The sequence below is a fragment of the Cetorhinus maximus genome, chromosome 12 (assembly GCF_964194155.1).
Source record: "Cetorhinus maximus chromosome 12, sCetMax3.hap1.1, whole genome shotgun sequence".
In the NCBI taxonomy this organism is placed as follows: domain Eukaryota; kingdom Metazoa; phylum Chordata; class Chondrichthyes; order Lamniformes; family Cetorhinidae; genus Cetorhinus; species Cetorhinus maximus.
In genome coordinates this window covers 1221309-1246636 of record NC_135890.1, presented here as the reverse complement: position 1 = coordinate 1246636, position 25328 = coordinate 1221309, and the positions used below count along the sequence as shown (strand labels likewise).

General features: G+C 45.3%; 1 protein-coding gene across 1 annotated transcript in view; it reads left to right on the top strand.

The window, feature by feature from the left end:
- The first annotated feature begins 11751 nt into the window (after positions 1-11751).
- LOC144687260 (semaphorin-3E-like) overlaps positions 11752-25328 on the top strand; it is a 307033-nt gene continuing 293456 nt past the window's right edge. Inside the window, exon 1 of the mRNA XM_078553107.1 lies at positions 11752-12047. Coding sequence (XP_078409233.1) covers positions 11942-12047 — 106 coding nt within the window. The 5' untranslated portion in view covers positions 11752-11941. The remainder of the gene's footprint in view (positions 12048-25328) is intronic.

Genomic DNA, 25328 nt, shown 5'->3' with positions numbered 1-25328 from the left:
TGTGGGCGGGCCAATTAAGGCCCACCCAGCATGACGTCTGGTGGGAAGCGCTCACTCCCTGTGCAGGGGGGGGGATTCCCCAAAAGCGAGAGTGCGCTTTTTCACGCAGGCGCACGATAAAGCGCACATCTCCCCAAGGCTAAGTGCAGCCTCAGGGAGATCGCTTCCACTTTGAAAAATATTAAAAATAGAAAAAAAAAAATTCCCTAACATGTCCCCCTCACGTGACAATGAGATGGGACATGTTCATAAATTACAGATTAACTTTATTACAATTTTTAAAACCCTACATGAAACCTCTTCCCGCTGGTGAATGAGGTTTCATGTTTTCTCTATTTGCTGCCGGGGCTCCTGGCCTATGACCTTAAGGTTGGACGGGCAGGTCCTTTAATTGTATAATTGACCCTGTCAATGGCCTCAATTGGCCATTGACAGGTTGGCGGGCCCGCAGCTGATTTGGCTGCACCGCCTACCGGAAAATTTAAATGGGGCGGGATGATATCGGGAGCTCCCCCCAATGTCATCCCGTGTCGGCGAGCGGGCCCCACCCCCTGCTCACCAACGGCAAAATTCTGCCCATAATATTCTGAAGGGGTTTGAGAGGGTGGATGCTGAGAGATTGTTTCCACTGGTCATGGAATCTAAAACACAGGGGCACAGGGTCAGGACAAGGGGCCGGTCATTTAGGACTGAGATGCGGAGAAATTACTTCACTCAAAGGGTTGTGAATCTTTGGAACTCTCTACCCCAGATGATTAATACATTTAAGGCTGGGATAGACAGATTTTTGGTCTCTTAAGGAATTAAGGGATTTGGGAGTGGGCAGGAGAGTGGAGTTGAAGCCCAGGATTAGCCATGGTCATACTGAATGGTGGGGCAGGCTCGATGGACCGAATGGTCTGCTCCTGCTCCTATTTCCTGTGTTCTCAGGTGTCCAAGATATTTCACCCGTGTGATTGGATGAGAGAGTGTGACATTGATAAAACAGCAAAGTGGGAAACTGGGATATTTGGGTAAGATATTATTTACTGATTAGCAGTCAAGTTTTTGGGGATGTCATCTATAAAAATGAAGCTTTTATAAAGGTAAACCCACAGGTTGGAGCTAATTCAGTTCCTGCTACTGTGTCCTTATTTAACCTGGAATGGAACATTCAGTTATTCCTCCACAAGTAACTAGCAATTGAAAAGAACTATTCCCTCCCTTAGCTCCCTTCCCCTCCCGACCCAACCAATCACTCCAATAATGGCAGAATGAATACCTACCCACTCATTAGGTTTTCAGGAATGAAATTACTCCATAACTTTATACAACCTGGGCCCTGATATTGAGAAGCTTAGTATAACTGGGCAGTGTTTGCACACGTATAACACGGTGTTGAAAATGCAGCAATTATCTGTTCTGAAGAAGAGTCATTTTCGACTTGAAACATGGGGCAGAGTTTTCAGGTCGGTGTACAGGCGCCTGATAACCTCAGGCGAGCGTCCTGATGTCACCCGGCGCGCGTGCGGTATTTTGGTCGACAGACATGTGCAGAGGTGGGGAGTGCGCCCGCTGATAATTAAGAGGCTAATTAAGCCCATTAAAGTTGTAATTGTCTCTGATTTTTCGTGGTCTGTCCAACCTCACGTTTGGCGTACGGACAAATCGGCCAAACGGACTTTGCATTTCTCATGAAACCTCATCCAAGGGCGGGACGAGGTTCCCGTTATTAAATTAAAAAAAATTAAAATCTTTGGACAGAATTTTTATCCTGTACATGTTCAGGCGACTGTTTGTGATGCCCGGACATTTTTGTTCCGATTTTAAAATTTTTATTTACTGCTTTTGAAGTCTTCAGCTCCCTGAGGCAGCTCCGCCCGCCCTCCCCCCGCCCACCCTCCGCCCGCCCTCCCGCCCCCAACCCGGCAATGCTGAGTTTTTCAGCGCACACTTCACACGGGCTGGCTGTTAATTGGACACGCAGCGTGAAGTCGTGGTCGGTTGCCGATTGCAGTCAGGGGTCCGTTCCCCTCCCGCTCGGGGCAGTGTTTGCACACGTATGATACTGACATGTGCAAACAGGATTGCGCCCACCCGCTGACCTGTTAGTTCTGCCCATTAACGCTATGGGTTGAATAATACGTGGCCAAACCAGGCTGTACCCAGTCTGCGCCGCCGTGTTATTAGACGCGATGATGTCGGGTCACGTTCCCAATGTGAAAATACACTTGGCGGGCAGGCCTAGAAATCAGGAGCCCAGCCAAAATTCAATTTCATTGTTGGGTTAAACTTGTTAATGTCCCAACGGACTGGAATAAAACGTGCTGGGAGCAATAAAACACAGAGTGTGAGAATCACACCAGGTGGGAAACTCAATTTTTCACCAAGAGATTTTACGAGTGGGTTAACGGTCACCAGCTGTGTCCTCAGTTTGACCTCAGCACTTCAGGCTGCTCTGAGCGCTGCCGGTCTTTGATGTTGGAAGCTGGGTTTCCAGCAGATACATTTGCTGCTTTGAGGTGTCATTTATCTGTAGAAAGCTGCATTTAGACCCTTAACTCTACCTCAGCCTGTCTGGTCGTAAAAACATGGGGATAGGGGTCTCTGTGGAAGAGACACCCTCCAGGGTGCAGGAGGAGATTGAGAAGGCAGCCAGAGAGTGAACTTTAAGATGCCCTGGTGGCGCATGAGAGTGGCAGGCGGTGCAACCAGAGGTGCAGAAGGACTAATGCTGCCAGTTGAGTGTATCAGCTGAGAATGAGCTACCTTCACATGTCGGAGACACCGTGCCAGAGGAGACACCGTGCCAGAGGAGACACCGTGCCAGAGGAGACACCGTGCCAGAGGAGACACCGTGCCAGAGGAGACACCGTGCCAGAGGAGACACCGTGCCAGAGGAGACACCGTGCCAGAGGAGACACATGCTCTCTGGGGGAAAAATGACCTCTCCCTGTGAGATGTTGGCAAGAGAAATACTTCCAGCTGCACTATTGGCCACCCAATCCAGTGGCCATAAAGGTGACTGTAGCACTAAATTTCTTTGCCACTGGATCCTTTCAGGCTGCCTGTGGAGACCCCAGTGGTATTACACAGCCCGCTGCGCACTGCTGCAGCAACAGATGCAACATTCTAAAGGACAGGTCAGTGCATCGCATTTTCAATGGGTTGCCACAGTTACCTTGAACGAGCCAGAAGCTTTGCAGCGATTGCAAGTTTCCCCAGGGTTCAAGGGGCAATAGACTGCACTCATCACCATAAAGGCTCCAGCAGGCCGGCCCCACACATTCAGTAACAGGAAGGGCTATTACTCCAGTTGGTCTGTGACCACAATCGAAGAATCATGCAGGATGGTATGAGGCACCCAGGAGCAGCCACAACCCCTACATGCTCCGGAACTCCCAGCGGCCAGACATGTTCAATGGACCTGATGCCCTGGATGGTTGGCTTCTGGGTGACAAGGGTTACCCTTTGAAGAGATAACTCATGATGCCAGTGAGGGCCCCTTGGTCAGGGATTCTTGGCATCTGAGATACATGTCCTGTCTGCGTTTCAACATCATTCCACCCGGACTGTGAGCTCACTGACGGTCACCTGTCAGCACACCCACCATCTCAATTCCTTAGGCATTGGTGCACCTTGACCAAGATTCGCTGCTGAAAAGTCAGGAATATTTATGCGATAAAGTTGTTAGATCGCTTACAGAGAAACTGAGTCTCTGCATGAGGGATACTGAGCTGAAGGTTTATTTACATACCGGCTATGGCACATCTAATGATCACATCTACAAAACGCACCCACCTGACTCAATTTGACTGCGTGTGGTGGTTTCTTGATTCCTTCCTGTGTGTTCCGGTGCAGCGCTGTCCCTCACTTGCTGCTGTGCTGGGGAGAGGCTCCTCTTGTCCTGGACGATGTTGGTGGGTGTACTCTGTGCAACTGACTACTTGAGGGCCTCGCCATGTTAGGAGACTCCAGCTGAGTGGCAGGAGGCCCTTTGTTGCTGTGGCAATCGAGGAGAACTGTGCCAATGGTGGAGGGGCAGAGGAGAGGCTGCCCCCATGTTCCGAGAGGTGGTGGCAGCTGCTGCTCATCCTCCACCACAATGATCGAGAGGTCCTTCCTGATACCCGCAAGGTCCCATGAGCAGGATCAGTATCCAGGCTCCCAGTCCCCCTGTCGACCTGGCTCTGGGCACATACCCACAATTGCAGCAGCAATACACTGGGTTTGCCTCTCCAGGACAGTCACCAGTCTGTCCATGGAGGAAGTTTAGCACTCCAAAGAGTGGGTGATGATAGTACACATGGTCTGGATGGACGCCTCCATAGTCTGGGCCAGAGCAGGCGCCCCCTCTGGTATATCTGCCAAATCTCCATGTACCTCGTGCTGGACATCCAGCATCTGCCACCTCATGGACAACTCCAGAGCCTCATCAGTCTCTCGTTCACCTCAGACACTCCTCTGAGTGCCCGAGACCTACTCCACCACACTCTTTGGCAGCTGCACGTGTGACTGTGAAGTGCCCTCACCAGATTTGCCCCTCATCCTGACACGCTAACCCCTGGCAAGGTGCCAGTACCTGCACTGGTACTTGGTGCAGGGAGAGGATTTGAAGCTGCCCCCTCCAAGGGGACCTCTTCCTCCTCAGAGACAAGAGTCAGTCCCTTGAGAAGGGCAGTATCAGCAGAAGGTTCACCTGCACTGGGGGCACAGAGAGAAAGACGTTAATTAGCCTTTCAGAGCTTTCATAGGGTGTGCAAAGTCACAATGTTCAACACCATTAGCAACATGTGGGTTATGAGATGACACTTTGCAACCATTAAACCACACTTGTAGCAAACTCAATATTTCTAACAGGAAGCTTCCTAGCCTATGAACATAAACCACACATGTACTGTTCCTGTAAGCATGCCGGGCCTCAGTCCCCCCTCCCCCTCTGTCCCAGATCTGGTTTCAGCCCAACGCAATCTCACAAGCCCCAGGCTTTCCCCCAATTTCGCCTCTGCCAATGGAGCAGCTCCGTTCCACAGGGGTCATCAGCAGAAGCTCCTCCTCCAGCGGTGTGAGGATTGCTAGCTTGGGCACTCCACCTCCAGTCCGGTTTCTCTCCCGGGCATTGTGGGCGTTCTCCTGAAATGAGGAGTCACGTCACAATGATTACTCTCAGGTAACTTAACTCAGCGCATGTCCAAGCTCAGAGAGGAATGCACACTCTGTACAATGGTCGGCAGCCATTATGCTGTGTACCTTCCTCAGGTCTAAGGCTTCCCCAACACCCCCACTGCTCCAGAGCCATGATGATGCCCCCACAGGGGTATCAGGGCCATGAATAGTGATAGTGGTACATATTACTGCCTTGGACCTCAGAGGTACTCAAGGCTCCAGCATTTTCGAACCTTCCCTGTAGTTTGCTTACACGCTAATACACAGCGTGAGGACTTACCCACCCCTGCCAATCTCAAAAGGTCATTCAGCCTCTTCCTGCGTTACCTCCAGTTTTGAGGCAGGATCCCACACTGCTGACCTCCGTGGATACCTCTGACCAGGCAGCTTGGGTTATTTAGGGAGGTCTCCTCTACCCATCAGCTGGTACAAGGACCCCATGCCTGGTGGACACAGCCTGGAGGAGGGCACAGAGGGAGTTATCATCAAAATGTATTTTTTTTATTCGTCCACGGAATGTGAGCTTCGTTGGCTGGGTCAGCATTTATTGCCCATCCCCAATTGCCCTTGAGAAGGTGGTGGTGAGCTGCCTTCTTGAACTGCTGCAGTCCATGTGGTGTAGGTACGCCCACAGTGCTGTTAGGGAGGGAGTTCCAGGATTTTGACCCAGCGACAGTGAAGGAACGGCCGATATATTTCCAAGTCAGGATGGTGAGTGGCTTGGAGGGGAACTTCCAGGTGGTGGTGTTCCCATGTGTCTGCTGCCCTTGTCCTTCTAGATAGTAGTGGCTGTGGGTTTGGAAGGTGCTGGTGAAGGAGCCTTGGTGAATTCCTGCAGTGCAAGGGCGGTTCTGGCCCTTCTTCCCTCCCTCTCCCCCTTGCTTCCTTCTATTGACCACCCATGGAGGGAAATATGCTGGAACGAAGCAACTGCTTAATTTCCAGATCTTAACATCATTTGCATGATCAGATTTAATGATGTCTGTGTTCACCGGCAACAACACATAACTCAAAGCCTCTGCAGAATTTAACACATTGTTCAGAATAATAACACTTACCTCAAACAACACCTGATAATCTTTCAGAAAACAAACACTTGCCTGTGGCTTTAAACTTTACAAAATTGTAGGGTTACCTGACAGTGCCCCAAGCCAGGTGGCCCTTTAAATGAGTGACGGTGACCTCCTTCCTGGTCATGGCCAACGATTATAGCTGCTGGACATCCCGTCTGCAGCTCGGATTGGGTGGGTGAAAGAGAATCCTTCAATGTCGTGGGCCTAAAACCTGCCTTGTAGCCATTAATTGGCTAATTGCTGTTTTATACAGCATCCAGCAACAGCTGGGATGGGATTTGGCAATCCACCCACTTCCGGGTGTGAGCTCGCCCATCGAAATGTGCCGTATTGTTCAGCCCTGATTCTCTCCCAACAGATGTTGCCAGGCCTGCTGAGATTTTCCGGTATTTTCTGTTTTTATTTCAGGTTTCCAGCATCCGCAGTATTTTTCTTTGATTGAACGTGTAGACTTAGATTCTCAGACCCAAATGTTGAATCCCCTGAAGCGAAACACAGTCTGAATTTATCTGAATAGCATAGTGCTGGAGTTAATCAGGAGTTTGTAATCTGAACATTAAAAACTTTAAACTGGTCTAACCATGTAGAAATGTGTGGTTGGAGAAATATAAGTATCGTATATTTCATAGCCACATTCACTCTGAAACAATTTAAAATCCTCTGTCAGCAAAAAATACTAAATATCCTGGACAATTGAGGCAAAAGTCCACTATCGCTCCTGGAACAAGTCAACTCGGTTAACTTGAAAGAATTGTTTGTCTCCACTTCCATTGCTATTCACAAATTGTCAGCTGTATAACAGAGCCTCGCATTTACAGTAATATTCTTGGAATATGGTGTTAATTTTGGTTCTCTAAAAATGTTGAAAGACGAAATGGGGTCGGGGAAAACAGAAAATAAAAAGCAGAATTTCAGTGAAAGTCAGGACTGAAATTACAGGCTTGAAGGCAAATTGTGACGAAGCCTTAGGAATTCTCAGGAAACGCGCTCCAGGTATGTGAGATTGTAAAAGGCAAAAATATCACTCAGGGGTTTCTTACCATTTGAATAAAAGGCAGCAAGAAGAAGCAGAGATTTCTGAGAAGCCAGTGGCCGTTCAAATTCCAGATGAAATAAATCTCTTCACTGGAAGTTAATGGAAGTTACTGGAATGTTAAACTCAAAAAGGCGGAATTTTACGGCCCTGTCGCGATGGGGGTGGAGCCATAAAACGCGGCGAAGCCGTTCAAAAGCCCATTGACTTTTTGGCGGGACCGGAAACCCCGCTAGTGGCAGCAGGTGTTAAGTTCTGCCCTCAGGTGAGCTAAAAACCAGGGAACAGTTCAAAATAAAAAGAGAAAAGGACGAGGATCTTTCAACAACAATCAGCAAAGTGAAGAACAGAGACCTCCGATGATCCTCAACTCTTGGGAGTAGAAAGCAGAAATAATAAAAAAGTTATAAATAAGAAAAGATGTGTGTGCCTTAGAACATTGAAGGTTCACTTGGCCAATTCCTGGAATGAGGGGAGTGTTCTGTGAGGAGAGATTGAACAGGCTAGGTCTATATTCCCTGGAGTTTAGAAAATGAGAGGTGATCTCATTGAAACATCGAAAATTCTTGAGGGGGTTAAGAGATGCTGGGAAAAAGTTCCCCACCCAGCTGTGGAATTCAGCAACCCGATTTCCACTTTCCTATCCTGTTGGACTCTCGGCACATATTCAGTTTAAAACAGCTTTGATGCTCTTTCAGGCTGTTCCACATGGGCGTACAAGCTTACACTTGGTAAGTAATCACTCTGACCCAGGTGTGGTTACATACTCCACAACCACTTACTCATTGGTTTATTAACTGGCAATTCCTTACTAATTTCTTACTATAGTAACACCAGCTGAGATCCTGAGGTCAATGGGTATTTGCACTCCCTGTTTTCCATTTTCTTTATCTGCCTTAAAGTTGTGGCTTTGAGCTTGCTCTCCACATTTCCAATTAAAGAATTTTTATCACTTCTACAAAGGGAAGACTATAAAACTCCAGTAACTAACTCACTAATGGAGCATAAAGTATTTTATTTCACCAGCCAAAGATAAATTGAATTACAGAACACTAGATAATAGAGGCCAAATACAAGACTAAGCACAGCTCCACTTTGTGCATTTGACTATATCAGCATTCTCAGTTACACCTCTCGCAGCCATTCTGTCCCATCGCAGCAGCACTAAGTGCAAGCCTGTCAGACCTGAAGCCTGGCCGCCTGTCTATCTGACAATGACTGGACAGAGCATTACATTGGTTCCCTTGGGTGACAAGACCCATCAAAAATCTGTTCCAATCCACTGGTGTTACAAATAAGCACAGCCATAGACAAGGGCAGCAGACACATGGGAACACCACCATGTGTAAGCTCCCCTCAAAATCACTCACTATCCTGATTTGGAAATATATCACCGTTCCTTCACTGTCACTGGGTCAAAATCCTGGATCTCCCTTTCTAACAGCATGGTGGGTGTACCTACACCACATGGACTGCAGCGGCTCAAGAAGGCAGCTCACCACCACCTTCTCAAGGGCTATAAATTAGGTTTATAGAGGGAATTCCAGAGCTTATGACCTTGATAACTAAAGACACGGCCACCAATGGTTTGGCAATAAAAATAAGGGATGCCGAAGAGGCCAGAATTAGATGAGCAAAAATATCTCAGGGTGTAGTGGGGCTAGAAGAGATTAAAGTGATAGGGGACAGCGAGGCCATGAACAAATTTGAAAACAAGGATGAGCAGTTTAAAGTTAATGTGTAGCTTTACTGGGATCTACTGTAGGTCAGTGAGCACAGGATGATGGGTAAACAGGACTTGGTGTAAGTAAGGGTACAGGTAGCGGGGTTTTGAATGTTCTCAAGTTTACACAAGCAGCAACTTGGCATCAGGAGCAGTTACCGGGGAAATATGGCAAAAAAATAAACTTCTGGGGGAGATTGGTCACTCAGTTTGCACCCAGACATCAGGAGCGACACAACCTGATTTCTGCCCTGGTTGTCATTACATCATTCCATCTTAGCCAGCAGTAGATTGAAGGTGAATCTCATCCACTAGTGTCCACAATCGTAGAACGCATGTTAATGGTCAGAGGTCTGGCTGTTTTTACCCTCATTATCTTATGAACGCTGAAGCCATTGACCATTGCTTTGACACAGAGTAGGCATCAATGAACAGTCACATAAGAAGTAGGAACAGGAGTAGACCATTCGGCCCCTCGAGCTTGTTCTCTCATTCACTAAGATCATGGCTGATCATCTTGTGTTTCGATTTCCACACTCCCATCTAATCTCAATGTTGTGGAGTATTTTAAACCAACACTCAACACACGGCCTTTCGTTCAAATGTCAAGCAGCCTTTATTTTTTACACCGGTGGGGAGACAATCGCTACTGGTCGCACGAGGAGGCTTCTCCAACGATAGAGTTTCTAGCAGTTTATATACTATTCCAATTGCGTTACAATCAGTGCCGCCTACAACAGAACTGATACTATTTTAAAAGGGCTGGAATTTAGGACATCAGAACAATGACACAGGATCACCACCATCATGTCATCTCATTAAGGAGCAGAGGAGGCCATCATCACAACCAAACAGCCCCAGACAACGTCCTGTCACCCCTGTCACAGAAGGAGAGAAATCCTCCACATAAAGATCAGCCTTGGAGCCAGTGACAGCTCCTCTTGGTAGCCTCCATTGTTTTCAGTTGTAGAAATAACATTTGCGCTAGTGTCTGTCCAGGACAGACTTTCAGGACCAAAGTGGGTGCTAAGCACCAATCATTCAGCAAGGTGTCCTCAGATGTGTTTGTGACATTGTTTACTGAAACCGTGTGGATCACATGTCTGCAACAAGGTTGCTTTGTTTCTTTTGCACCTAATAAGTTTAGCGTTCGAGAATCATTTTAACCCCATAATGGCTGCAAGGCTCGAAAGCCCCACTTCACCGATAACCTTTGATCCCCTTGCCTAACAGGAATCTCTCTACCTCCGCCTTAAAAATATTCACTGACCCTACCCCCACCACCTTCTGAGGCAGAGAGTTCCAAAGTCACACACCCTCTGAGAGAAAAAAATTCTCCTCATCTCTGTCCTAAAAGGGCGACCCCTAATTTTAAAACACTGCCCCCTAGTTCTGGACCCACCCACAAGAGGAAACATCCTTTCCACGTCCACCTTGTCAAGGCCGTTCAGGATCTTGTAAACTTCAATCAAATCACCCCTCACTCTTCTAAACTCCAGTGGAAACAAGTCCAGTCTGTCCAACCTTTCCTCATAAGACAACCCACTCATTCCAGGTGTCAATCTAGTAAACCTCCTCTGAACCGCCTCCAATGCATTTACATTCTTCCTTAAATAAGGAGACCAAAACTGCGCACAGTATTCGAGGTGCGGTCTCACTAATGCCCTGTATAACTGAAGCATAACATCCTTACTTTTATGTTCAATCCCTCTCGTAATAAACGATAGCGTTCCATTAGCCTTCTTCCAGGGATTTGGCCAGTATGGTACCATATGGTGCTTCTACCATCAGGTACCACATGGCCAAGTACCAGTGAGCACCAGAACAGCAGGGAGTAGAACAGATTTCTCTTGAAGAAAACCTGTACAATTCGCTGACAGCCACACTTTACACTTATTGGTCACAGGTCAAACGAGCCCAGATCCTGGACAGACACTGGAACCTGGCTTCACCTGAGCCTGAAGAGGCCCCCATGTGATCCCACTTTTATTTTGAGTATAATTAATTCCTGCACAACTTTTATATATTCCGCAAAACTGAATTTCAAAAGCTCATAATGTCACTTATCACAAATTTGCCATAAATTTCTGTGACAGCACAAGGACAAAGAAGATTTCCAATAAAAGATGGGAGCGATGTTTTCTGTACACTAAAGAATTCCACAGAGTTGCTTGAGATAATTCATTGGAAGCTATTTTTTTTTCACAGTTTTAACAGTCTCCATGGATTTAGAACTAAACAATGCAGATCAACAATATAACCCAGCTTTAAACTGTCCCTGATGTTTACATTGTGCTGTGTAATTAACTGAATTTTCTTCCAAGTATCGGCTACAAAATATGCTCAAAAATTTATGGTTTTAAAAACTTATGAGTGCATTCCACCCTCTCTGGGAAAAGTTATCTTAGAAATCAGGAAAACAGATCAGATATTCAAAGTAAGTTCTCTTTAAAGATGCTATGAGGAGCTCAAGCTAACCTTTCTTTTATTCATTGACCCGTAAATGTATCTTGGCGTTCTTCCACGTAACACCAGGGGGCTTGGATCGAGAAGAAAATAGGGAGGATCAGTGATCGGCACGTGGACTGCAGTGATTTCTGTGGATCAAAACTTCATCCTTTCCTTATAGCTTCAATATGCTGCACAGCCGCCAGCAAAGACTGAACCCTGCTGCCTGAAACCACGGCAGAAAGAGCTCTTGCTTCTAATTAGGAGAGGTGAAAGGTGAATTAAACCTCACTGCTTGGCAGGGCTAAGTCCTGGAAAGTGGAAAGATTTGGTAAAACACCAGGGAGGAGCTGTAAGCTTGTAGAAGAGCCTGAAAACAAGGATTAAAATAAAAGGGACTGGTCATTCAGGCAGTTTAGGGAAAGGGTGTGTGTGTGTGTGTGTGTGTGTGAGAGAGACAGAATAAAACTGGACTTCACTTTCAGAAGGAAGAAGTGAGAGAGAGGACCTTCAAGCAGCATGTCACTTGCTGCTGCCACAGTGTTGCTTCCATTTGTCCTGATCTTACAATATTCCAGCTGTTCTGGGGATCCCAGTCATCCAAGACTGCGTCTATCACATAAAGGTAAGTGCACGGGTACTGTCAACATCAGAGACCAGCTGATTTAATGTCGAAAAACCACAAACTAATACTGTTACATTTTGTTTGCTGACAATTAAACCAGTTACTTTATTTTGCCTCCCCAGTAATTGTTACAAGATCGTTAACAAAATACTTTTATTAAAGAGCTGAAATGGGTTTTGTAAAGGCTGTGCAACAAGTGAAAAAGTATTGCATCAAATTTCATAAATGAAAGACATTTATTTAACTGAATAAATGGAAGGGAATTTTAATCTTTGCTTCAAGCAGGCACTTGGACTTTTTGAGAACAGCATTTTATGGAGCTAATAGTATCAACTTTCTGTGAATCTGCATAGTTCCTGTTTGATAACAAAAAGAATAGGTTAATCCATTGAATGCTTCGCAGCTGTTTAAAATGATTTTTTAAATTGGTATCCTGGAGCATTTCATTGATGAATAGACTCGCTCCAGTAGAATGGCTTCCCTTTGCTCGGAGAATTCCCTCTCTTTGTATATATTTGCATCATTTAATATCTTTGCAAAATAATCTTTCACGTTCATTAACCCAAAATATGAACAAATGCAGACATATGGGGTTCAGTTTCAATGAATAATAATTGAATTGTTGACATAGACAAATAGTAATATAATTTTGAACTTTGGGTCATTAAGAAGATGGGAAATAAAGAAGTTCTCAGGAAGGTTACTTTCTGCGTCCTCTTTTTGTGGTGATTTCGTTACAGTTTTTCTTTCAGAATTTTCTACCTTTCCCCATTTCACACATTTAAACTCCTCGGTTGAGATAAGAAGCTGGGTCCGTTCTGTGCTTATCCAGCGGACAACATCACGCTTGATTGGCCAGAGAGCGTGCAGCATTGGCACAAGGCGAAATCTATTCACAGCCAATGCTCCGTCTATTTCTTAGAAACAGTGTGTGGACTGGTAAAGATTTCCGCCCAGCCCTGTCATGTGAGGGTGTCAGCTGAGACTGGGGATTGAAGCTCTGGTCTCTCAGCTGGAATTTTAACCTTGGCAGTTCTGCAGAACTGGGAATTCTTCAACTGTGGCACGTACCCTCACAATTTCTGATAGTAATGCAGGGGGCACATTATCATTTGGATGGAAAGTTGGAGAAATGGCCTGGGAGCTGCAGCAGGAGAGACCAGCACGCGGGCAGGACCTCATTTAAATACAACTGGCAAACTTCCTGCCCCAACGGGTCCTGGAGCAGCTCAATGAGTTTATGCCAACACAACATCGGTCTGCCTGATTGGTGGCAAAGTAAGAGTGGTGATGGGGGGAGGGGTTTTCTAGGGGGGCATAACAGTGCAGATTATCTTTTGTCAAGTACTTTTGCTCTTGGACACACTTAAATATTTTTATTCTAAAGGGCCTCAGCTTCTTGTCCGACAGTTTTCACTGAGCGGAGAGTTCACAGTGAGCACTTTGCCCAGTCAGCTGAAAAAATGGCTTAGGGATCCTATCAACGTAACAGGACCTGAATTTCAATATATTAATGTGTTAGGCAGACACTGCAGCTACCTATTAAACCAATGACTTGGGGGTGGAAACTGGGCAGAAAACCAATGAGTTAACTTCCATACCCAGGTAGTTTAAATTTCCACCTATACCTTTGAACCTGTGGGAGTTCTGTCGATTGACAGTTTTTAGTTGGGTCCTTTCTTTAACAGAAGCCAATTAAATCTTCAAAGATATACAATTAACCTGTTCCTCACAAGTGTATTTTCAGTCTTGAGATGCTTTCATGCTGCTGATTGACAGAGATACTGCAGCCTGTGGCTCTCCCCTAGAATTATCCAAATCTTATTCACCTTGTCATGAAAACAGAAACTTGCTGGAAATACATTGCAGGGATTGGCCTGCAGATCAGTTCCTTTCACTAATGAAGCTGAGCTACTCCCTGAGCTATTTACCAACATTTATCTTTTAGACAGATTCGGCTGCCCACGTCTGGCCTGTGTTTTCCGTTTGTATTTCTGATTTGCATTTTTTTTCCTCTTTTTTTTTAAATCTCCTCTTTACCATTACAAATAATTTCCTCCGGCTTTCCCCCAACCTCAGAGAGAGAGAGAGATTGAGACTAACAGGAGAGAAAAGGCTGTCAACGCTGGGAACTGAGGAAGCTCTGTAGAAAATCTAACCCACAGAGAAAGCAGATTCTTCATATTAATCTATGCATTCGACACAGCCGATCTCATTAATCCCCCGGGAAGTGGCTTGTTTGGCATCTTGGAAAAATATGGTTTTGGGAAAGAAAAACCTCAAAATCCAAAATTGCCAATGATCATTAACATCACGAGTTGGGTCAAGTGAGCTTTTTGGGCAATCTGAAGACTATTACAATCCTTAATGGATTCTCTCTCAGTTGTTCAATGCAAGGAATCATGTACTGTACCCTTTCAGAGTGTTTTCAAATAGAATACCGGATGGCATTAAAAATTACTGAGGAAATTAAATATATGTCATTGCTTAAAAAAACCTTTTTTATGACAAGTCTTTAAAGAGTGATACAAACAATATAATGTCATCATTCTTTACTTATATCAGGTTAGCTCAGGAAGTGCAGGCACTGCATTTACTGGACTTTGCAGCAAGAATGTACATCAGTGAATTTCTTAAATCTCTTTAGCATTACTTAAAATTTTCCAATAGCTCAAACAAGTCATTTACTGAGCTTTAAACTCCACACACAACTCATCAGCAAAACTCTTAATCCCACCTCTCTTTTTCCCAGCACTGTGAAAACCCATAGTCACAAATATCTTACCTCCAGCCACGCCTGGTATAACAATCTCACTCCAAAGGCAGAATCACGTTGAGGTGTCAGGGACCTCATTTGCCCCCTGGAGAGCCAGCTAGAGACCGACGCTCCCTCCTTTCAGGAAGGTTCACTGAACCACAAGCCAATCAGGCAGTGGCAAGGCTACCGGCAGGCCTGCCCCTGGCATCAAGACCCCAAGGGTGGAAGTCTCACCTGCTAAGAGCTGCTGGCCAATCAGAGGCTGGCAGCTCTTGTGCTCAGCAGCACCACTGGGGAGGCTGTGGTTGCTGCCGGAAGGGCAGGCACTGGAGGCCCTGGGTCGCGGAGAAACCCAGGCTGCAGGTAAGCAATGCTGGGAAGGGTTTCCCAGGGTGGGGGTCACGGGGAGCGGGGCGCAGGGGGGTTGGCAGCAAGGGCATGGTGGTGGTCTTCCCGATGTTGAGTCCTCAGATCATCGTGCTTATGATCAAGGGACTCCCCTCCCCGGAGATAACAAGCTGGCTTCAGGGTAGCAGCTGTTGTGCACACCTCACAGCAACAGACCCACCTACAGCTGGGTTAATGCCAGTGGTGATGGGACAAGGCCCTTAAGTGGTCATTAATTGGCCAGTTAAAGACCTCAACAGGGGTGGGAAGGTCAACGGTGGGCCCTCCTGCCTAGAACTGAATTCTGGCGGAGGGGGGAAGATGTCAGGGTTCAGTTACGCCAAGGACATGCCCTTTCCACTTCCAAAGCTCAACTTCAAAGGGAGCAGAAGATTCTCACAGAACTTCAACTCATCTAAAGCTCTCTGCATTCTAACCTTAGTCCTTCCCATTCACTAATCACCAGCCGCCCTATTCCTGGTTGATCATCAGGGATATCCTATCCTTTTCTACAATTTTGTGCCATCCCCCATGGCAGGTTTGGTGATTTAATCGGGTAGGAGAGTGGCAGGCGGGGTTCCCACCTCCAACTCCGATTAAGTCCGTGGCAGGAGAGCCTGTGGATGGCTCTCCCACCCCACCAGCAGCTGAGGCCCATACCTCATCCCGCCGCCATTGGTATTAACCCAGCAGCGGGAAGGGGGCTCGGTATGTGAAGCTAAACCTGGCATATTTGCCTTCAGGCTCCCAAGGGTTCCCTGGTTTATAGGGCACTCAGTGCCTGATTGAAGGACCCGACATTGGGAAGGGAGGGCCCACTGAGAGCCAAACCTTGCCCTTGCTGCCAACCTCCCCCCAACCCCCCATGACCCTGCACCCCCATCACTCACCTATGTTTGTGTCCCTTGGCAATCCTGGGCCTTGTGTAGGTGTAGTACTGGCAGCAGCCACCACCTGCTCAGTGGCACTGCTGAGTACAGAAGAGCTGCCGGTCTCTGATTGGCTGGCAGTTCTATGTTGGACGGGACCTTCTGCCCCAGGGGCCTTGACCCTGGGGAAGACCGGCAGCCGGACTGTTAAATGTCTGATTGGCACTGGATGCATGGACTTATTCCCAAAAAAAGGTGACATAGGGCACGTGCCAGCTCTTCAGACGACAACTGAGGCTACCACAGCCTCCACAAGATTCTGCCCCATATCTTCAGGGCCACTTCCAGCACAAATACACACAAACTTCTGACACACTCACCACCTTGTATCACACTCACCCCCCCACATCACACTCACACCCCCATATCACACTCACACCCCCCATATCACACTCACACCCCCCATATCACACTCACCCCCCCATATCACACTCACACCCCCCATATCACACTCACACCCCCATATCACACTCACACCCCCATATCACACTCACCCCCCCATATCACACTCACACCCCCCATATCACACTCACACCCCCCATATCACACTCACCCCCCCATATCACACTCACCCCCCCCATATCACACTCACCCCCTCCATATCACACTCACCGCCTTATATCACACTCACCCCCCCATATCACACTCACCCCCTCCATATCACACTCACCCCCCCATATCACACTCACCCCCTCCATATCACACTCACTGCCTTGTATCACACTCACCCCCATATCACACTCACCCCCTCCATATCACACTCACCGCCTTGTATCACACTCACCCCCCCATATCACACTCACCCCCTCCATATCACACTCACCCCCCCATATCACACTCACCCCCTCCATATCACACTCACCACCCCATATCACACTCACCCCCCCAAATCACACTCACCCCCTCCATATCACACTCACTGCCTCGTATCATACTCACCCCCCCATATCACACTCACTCCCCATATCACACTCACCCCCCCATATCACACTCACCTCCTCCATATCACACTCACCGCCTTGTATCACACTCACCCCCCCATATCACACTCACCCCCCCATATCACACTCATCCCCTCCATATCACACTCACTGCCTTGTATCACACTCACTGCCTTGTATCACACTCACCCCCTCCATATCACACTCACCCCCTCCATATCACACTCACCCCCCCCATATCACACTCACCCCCCCAAATCACACTCACCCCCTCCATATCACACTCACCCCCCATGTCACACTCACCCTCTCCATATCACACTCACCACCCCATAATCACACTCACCCCCCATATCACACTCACCCCCTCCATATCACACTCACTGCCTTGTATCATACTCACCCCCCCATATCACACTCACCCCCATATCACACTCACCCCCCCATATCACACTCACCCCCCCATATCACACTCACCCCCCCATATCACACTCACCCCCCATATCACACACACACCCCCATATCACACTCACCCCCCCATATCACACTCACCCCCCCCAATCACACTCACAACCCCCCATATCACACTGATACCCCCAAATCACACTCACCCCCCATATCACACTCACCCCCATATCACACTCACCCCCCCATATCACACTCACCCCCATATCACACTCACCCCCCCCATATCACACTCGCCCCCCCCATATCACACTCACCACCCCCGTATCACACTCATCCCCCCATATCACACTCACCCCCCATATCACACTCACAACCCCCCATATCACACTCACCACCCCCCCCCCCCCCCATATCACACTCTCACCTACTCTTTTTCTGACTCCAGACAATTGCACCATAAAGATGGCCAAATCTTCACCATTGTGTCTTTTCTCTTTATAATTATTTTCCGAATTTTTCTTGGTCCACCTTCAAAGGTATTTACAGCTTCCACCTCGCTGTTAGTCTTTCCTCCCAGTTCCAGCTCAGTATCTGTTTTCCTTGTTAAAGCTCCCAATATATCTCACAATATATATCACAACACAAGTGCAAGTTGCTGATATGAAGATGTCAGTAGATTCTACCAGGCTCATGCCAGTAGCTGTGATGAACAGGATCAAAGGACTGGAGGGAAGCTCATGGATCAAGTGCCTTTGCTTTGCACCATCTCAGTTTATAGGAGCTGGGGGAAGTCAATCTGATGGTAACTTGTTCACATCGATTTTCCAAGTGCAGCTGAGGAGAAATGACACATCATGTAAATCACAAGTGATGTAAATGCATTGGTTTAAATGCATTCATGTAAATGCATTAGTTTCAATGCATTGGTTTAAATGTGTGGTGTAAATGCATTTATTTAAATGCATTGATTTAAATGCATTGGTTTAAATGTGTTGGTGTAAATGCATCAGTTTAAATGCATTATAAATGCATTAGTTTAAATGCATTGGTGTAAATGCATTTGTTTAAATGCATTAGTTTAAATGTGTTGGTGTAAATGCATTTGTTTAAATGCATTGGTATAAATGCATTTGTTTAAATGCATTAGTTTAAATGTGTTGGTGTAAATGCATTTGTTTAATTGCATTGGTTTTAATGCATTGGCTTAAATGCGTTGGTGTAAATGCATTTGTTTAAATGCATTAGTTTAAATGTGTTGGTGTAAATGCATTTGTTTAAATGCGTTGGTGTAAATGCATTTGTTTAAATGCGTTGGTGTAAATGCATTTGTTTAAATGCATTAGTTTAAATGTGTTGGTGTAAATGTATTAACTGATTAAGCAAAATTTCCTGAAAGCAGGGTTCTTTAATGACATGGCTGTGTTTGAAATAAATTAGACAAATTATTTTTAAATTATTCCAAGGTATTCAGTATGACCTTTGGTCTCAGCTGTAACTTACTGTAATTCTTCTCACAAGCAATAACTTAACATTGCAACCAAACCTGTACATTATTTGTAAAAATCCCCGAATGTGCAGAAATCTGGCAGGATAACAAGTTGCAAATCAGCTGGAGACCAATTTAATTCCTGTTTTTTTTTAAACTCCAAACACAGAGGTATCATAGTTTTCAATCTTAATTTCAAATGAGATTAAACAATCATCAGCTCCTGACATATGACTTTCCCCAGGTCTTGGCCTGGCCACCAGGTGGAGTTCTGTACATCAACAGTGTAAAACATCTCTCCAGAGCCACACAAGGGTCTGCAGGGACAGCTCCACACTCCAGAAACACGTCTAGTGTTAGTCACTGAGACCCACATACAGATGAGAGAAGACATTTAACTCATTCTTTTCATCAGGGTTACCTTAAGCAGAACACCACACTATGTATTGTCTTTGCAAAAAAAAGGAACTCATTCTGACACCTATCCAAATTAATTTTTGACCAGATTTATCCTATGCCCCTTGTTTCTACCGCCTCATTATATCTCACAGCGATGCTCTGGATTCATTTACCCCCATTACCATTTCCTTTGTCAGATTCTCTCTGTTATCTCCCACCAGCACTGAACAATCCCGTTTAGTCCCACCTTTAGTTGGTTCCCAATCTCTGTCATCGGGATCAGTCTTGCTACTCTTCTCCAAGCCAAGGCCTGGAGTTTAGTTCTTAGTAGGTTGAGTAGAAACCTAATGCTGCTGCTTAAACAGAGCTGGCCAATTCTAACTCACAGGCCTTATTAATTTTCCCCCAATCCACTTGCTGTCTGGGATTTGCAGAAAATATTTGCTGACCTGAGGAATGCTGGGTGGCATTTGGTAAGTGTGAGGGAGTTCCAGGCAGATTCCCCAGGCAACCACACTGCAAAATTAGGAATTATCACCCTGAAATTTGGTCTCAGGACATTGGGGTAGATCTTGCGTTTGTGCAATAGCATTATCCTGAGTGACAAATCAACGTTCAATTTCCTAACATCTCCTGACTTTATTTCCATTGAAGTCAATGAAAATAGAAATGGGGAGAGATGTAAGAAATGTTTCTGATTCACTGTCATCTGTTTTAAGAACACAAACTGGATATCTGCTCCCCTCGTGTTTTCCATTTAATTTGAAAACAGTTCTGCTTAAACTTCTGATTATCATTTTGTTGCACCTTTATATCTTTGGGTTCAGTGATGTCTGGTTTTAATTCAGATAGAAGAAGCTTTCACACAAAACCCTGAAAAATCACCACTGTGTCCTCCAAGGTACAGGTGGAGTCGTGTTATTCCAATCATGATTGCTTTTTCTATTCTGCTATGATAAACTAAAAGCAAAACCAGATTAAATCCTTTTTCAACAGCAATCATATTCTGAGATGACTGCATGCTGTGCTCTAGTTTTCAGGGAATCAGTGAATGTGATATTTCCGGCAGGGTGAGTACATAGAGTGCCTTCGGAATGATCAGATTAACCTCTTATTAGCATGTCAGGGCAGCCAAAATGTCAACGGTTTCAAAAGTTTTATTAAAAGGGCAGAATACTGTGAAGGTCAGATAAAATTCCACGATACCTTTGGGGATCCTTTAACGCTCACTGAACACAATCAAAAAAAGCTAGTACAATGTTGTCCCTCTGTCCTGAGCATGAATTGTGCAGCTCAAACTATTTCTTTCTGGCCGTGAACATAGTGGAGTTTGTACTGCCAAAAAATAGCTTTAATTGATGACATAGCTAGCTTCTCTTTTACACTCTCTCAAATACCCCCTTGTAGAAAAATGCTTTAAATTCTTTTTAGTACATGAATTCTCGAGATTTGATGAAAGACAAATCAAACATTATCCAGATGGCTACTCTTTGAAGTGGACATTAAAGAACGTTTGCACAAAAGTACTGTGATTCGAACTTAATCAAACTTGCTCTATAGTGTGTCCATTCTCACCTAGTCATTTTTGAAGGAGCCTATATTCAGGATCAGTTTTACCATTAATCCATGTTCTCCAACCACGTTTCCTGATCCCTCAAACCATTAAAGAGAAGGCTCCACATTATTATCATCTTTTCCATCATTTGTGGAAAATGGTTGAAAATTTACCCTGATTTTAACTGCAAATGAGGAACAAGTGATAAAGGGCAAAGAGCGAAGGACTAAGGGAAAAGAGTGAGGGGCAAGGTGTATGGTGAGTGGGTGAGGTAATTATCAGGCTTGCTCTATCACAGTGATGTGAGAGTTGGGTGGTTTTAACTCCTTTGGATTTTCAGATCAATGGAAAATCCCTAGAAAGCAGCTCCACAGATCGATTTTCTCTCACCCTGCAGTTTTCTTGTCTCTGTCATGATCATCCAGAGTTCTGAACAATAATTACCATACACCATCTAACTCATTCCTGTAGTTTAAGCCCCTCCGATTCCTTCTCAACATTGGTTTCTTTTCAATGTTTTTGTGCATTTTTTCACTGAAGACCCTGTTCTGGTACAATTTTAACTGCGCCAGGTCTTGCACCGTTTTTATCTGCCCAGTCCACTGTTTGATAAACTGGAGAATTTTGACTTCAAGTGAAGGAGTATTTGTCGGTTCATCCATGTTTTATTTAATTGGGAACGTAAAGTCTATTTGACATGACTTCATGATGGTAATTGGCTGTGACAAATGATGGATGGAGAACTGAGGCTAAAGGTGGTAGGCACCTCTATAAATATGTGGGTAAAATCTGCTATTTTAATCTGAGACCTGAACAGGGCAGCAGTGATGCTTCTCACCAGGTCAAACCTCTCATAAACAGCAGGCAAGAGCAGGGCCTGGGCTAGGGGAGGCCCAGCAAGTATTTAAAATTCCCTCTGAGCCAGGCGGGTGCAGGTTGACTGCTCTGGGTAGCTCGGGGCTTCCCCTGGGCCGAGATTCCAGCCTCGTTCCCCGTAACCCTCAACCCACCCATCAGTCACCTCCTGTCACCTGATTTTAATATCTGGGCAACTCCTTCCGCACTTGCTGCTTGTTAATGAAGTCTGAACATTAATATAGGCCGAGCTCACCCACTTCCAATCCCACTTCACTTTGACACATTCCTGCCCAAGAGTTCAAATCAAGCTCAACTTGTCACTTCTGAGACTTCAATGTTTAATGGTATCAAAAGCGTAAATCAGTTTAAGGATTGTTTTATACATCTCCCTGCGCTAAAGTGCCTAGAATAGAATCACTTGCTCAGACAGCAAAACAGTAGAGCACTCTTCACTTAACCAATAGATCACCACTTTCATGGAACTGGTGACTTAATGATCTTTCCACACTTGCAAAATAAACATTACAGTCATGCTGTCAAAGTAAGTTATTTAATATTCAGATCTACATCTGTTTGGCAGTTAATTCTTGAGAGGAACAACAGATGTGTTTGACCCTTAGGAAGCTGAAATGGAAAAGTGATGAATAAATATGATATTTGAAAGGAAATAATATTAATATTATAGCATCTAAACACTCTTCACAAGGTCAACTAAAAATAGGCCTGATATATTTTTGTAATGTACCCACAGTGTGTTGTAAATAGACCATGAGCAGTAATATAGCCAAAGCTCCACACCCAGTGGATCACAGCAAGCCTCCACTGTGTCCAAAATGTGCTTGAGAGATACATCATTAAACCGGGGTGGAGGGGGGGGTGGGGCTGCAGTCATTTTACCTTTTGTGGACATCATCACTGCAGTAGTCGTGGTCTGGAAGCACCGAGATGTGTGTGCGCAGCTGGACTTTAAACATGGCGCCCGGCGTGATGATGCGGTGAGGTGATGGCGTGGCAGGCGAATGAGAGCCCTCCCTCCGTGGAAACGGTGTGTGTCTCGGGAATGCATAATGAATGCGGTGGGTTTTCTTAAATTCATTCACGGGAGGTGGGCTTCACTGGCTGGGTCAGTGTTTATTGTCCATCCCTAGTTGCCCTTGAGAAGGGACGATATGGCGTGAAAACCCGCCATTACATCGGGCGTCATTTTACCCGCCCACTGCCGCACTTAGTGCAAATGTGGTACGATTGGCCCATGATATTTCACGGGAAGTATCTGTTTCCATTCATGAAAACAATGGAACGACCCCTGGTGCCAGACGACCTCTAAAACCAAAATGGGCCCACATTAAAAAAGCTACTTGAGGTAATCACTCGCAGTGCCATATCACATGAAAATATCTCAAAATGTTTTACACAAGTATTTGTAATAGGATCTTGTCACAATTCACGCCACTTTCCCTTTATCCATTTTTTAAAAAAAATCTGCTTTCCATCCTAGATATTCAAAACCACATAGTAAATTATTAAACAAAAACACAAAAACACAAGACTATAATCTCCTCATCAAAAGGAGATACGGGATAGTGATCAAGAGGAGGAGTTTTCATCAATTAAACCCACAACCCAACTCCCAGATCTTTGGGACTCTGATGGTAACATTTCTTTTGCTGTCCTCAGAGAGATTATTTAACTTAGAACAGAACATGGATCAAACCCAAAACCTCCCTGATGCGATTGGCTCAGTTACTCAAACGCAGAACCATCAAAGGATTCGGTTTATTTTTAAAATGGACTGAGAGGAAATGTGGAAAATGAAGCAAAAAGCTGGAGGGGAAAGTGACTGCAGGGTTATTGGTTGGTAGGCTGTAAAGTTGAAACAACAACCTTGTGACTCCTGATTAATGTCAGTAGATTGGTAGCTTGAGGCAACATATTAATGAGCATATTGTGGTAGAGTGAGAGTCCTGGTAATATAGCACTGATGGCTCCTTCAGGTAATTAGCCTAAAATTAGGAGTTATTCACAAGAAGTGTGATTTAAAGAAAAACTGTTTTTTCATTACCCTCCTAGGACTTCAAAAGATTATGATGACATTATAAACTATCAATTTAAGTGTAATTAGAGAGTGTAAAAGAGTGACAACCTTAACAATCCTCACAATCAGTTCAATGGCAAAAAAACCTTTACACTACTTGGCAACATAACTGCAATTGGTATGAAACTGTAAAAAGGTTTGTAGGTTCAATAGATTGACTGAAAACTCTGTTAAACTTAATTCATTTTGTATAAGCTTGGCAAAGAGCCAACTTTCTCACCATCCTTTTCATATTAAAATTTGGACAGAATTTGATTGCTGCTGTGCAAGTCCCCCATACACACACTTAAGCACAAGTACACAAAGATCTGCTTTGTCACTCTCAAGATCAGTGAGAAACTAACTGGCTGAAAATCGGAAAGCATAAAGAGGTAAAGGGTAACTTTTCAGAAGGTAGGAATTGGGATCATGCACATGGGTCAGTGCTGGGCCACCGTTGTTCACAATTTATTTTAATGATTTAGACTTTAAAATCAAAAACCCAATTTCCAATTTTGCGGCTGAAATCAAATTGGTAGAAATAGTCGATACTGAGGAGAAATGGACAATACTGAGGAGGATGGCAACAAGTTACAAGAAGACATTGATAAACTTGCAGAATGGGCACATATTGGCAAATGAATTTTAACAGACAGGCATTACATCGTGGTAAGAAAAATAAGATCACATATTTCCTTAGAACATAAAAAACTAAAAGTAGCAGAGGAGCAAAGGAATCAGGGTGTAAAAATATACAAATCACTGAGAATTGTGACGAGGGTTAAGGCCAAAACAAAAACAGACCAATCACTAGAGTTTATTTCCACAGGGAAAAAAGTGGTAAGTGGGGAAATGATGTTAAACCTGTATCGAACTGAATTTGGACAATATTTGGAGTGCTGCGTGGGAAAGATTTTCCACTCCTTGGGCGGGCGAGGCGTGTGAGCCCGAGAGCGGCCACGCAACAGTCCACTGCCCGCTATCGGGCCCCGATTGCGATTTCACCCTGGCTGGCCAATTAACGGGCAGCCAGCGTGACTCTCGCGCCGAAACGCTCAGCGCTGCCTGGGTGGGGAGGGAGGAGGGCGAGAGGGGAAGTCAGCGCATGCACGTGGGCGCACTCACAGAAAGCTCCCCGAAGACACAGAGCTGCCTCAGGGAGTTGAAGAGTTTTGACATGACAAATAAGGATGGTAAAATTAAGGAAAACGTGTCCCCTCACATGACTCTGTCACATGGGCAGGGCCATGTTAGAAATGAGATTTAAACATTTTAATTTTAAGGAACACTGGAAACCTCATCCCGCCCGTGGGTGAGGTTTCCTCAAAAATCCAAAGGCCACTTGGCCTTTTTGCCCTCCCGCCAACCGTAAGGTTGGAAGGGCAGGGAAAAATTCCATTTAATTAATGAATTAATAAGCTTAACAGCCCTGTTTATTGTTGGCGGGCGCACTGCCAACTTCTGTCAACAGAAATATCGCGTGAGT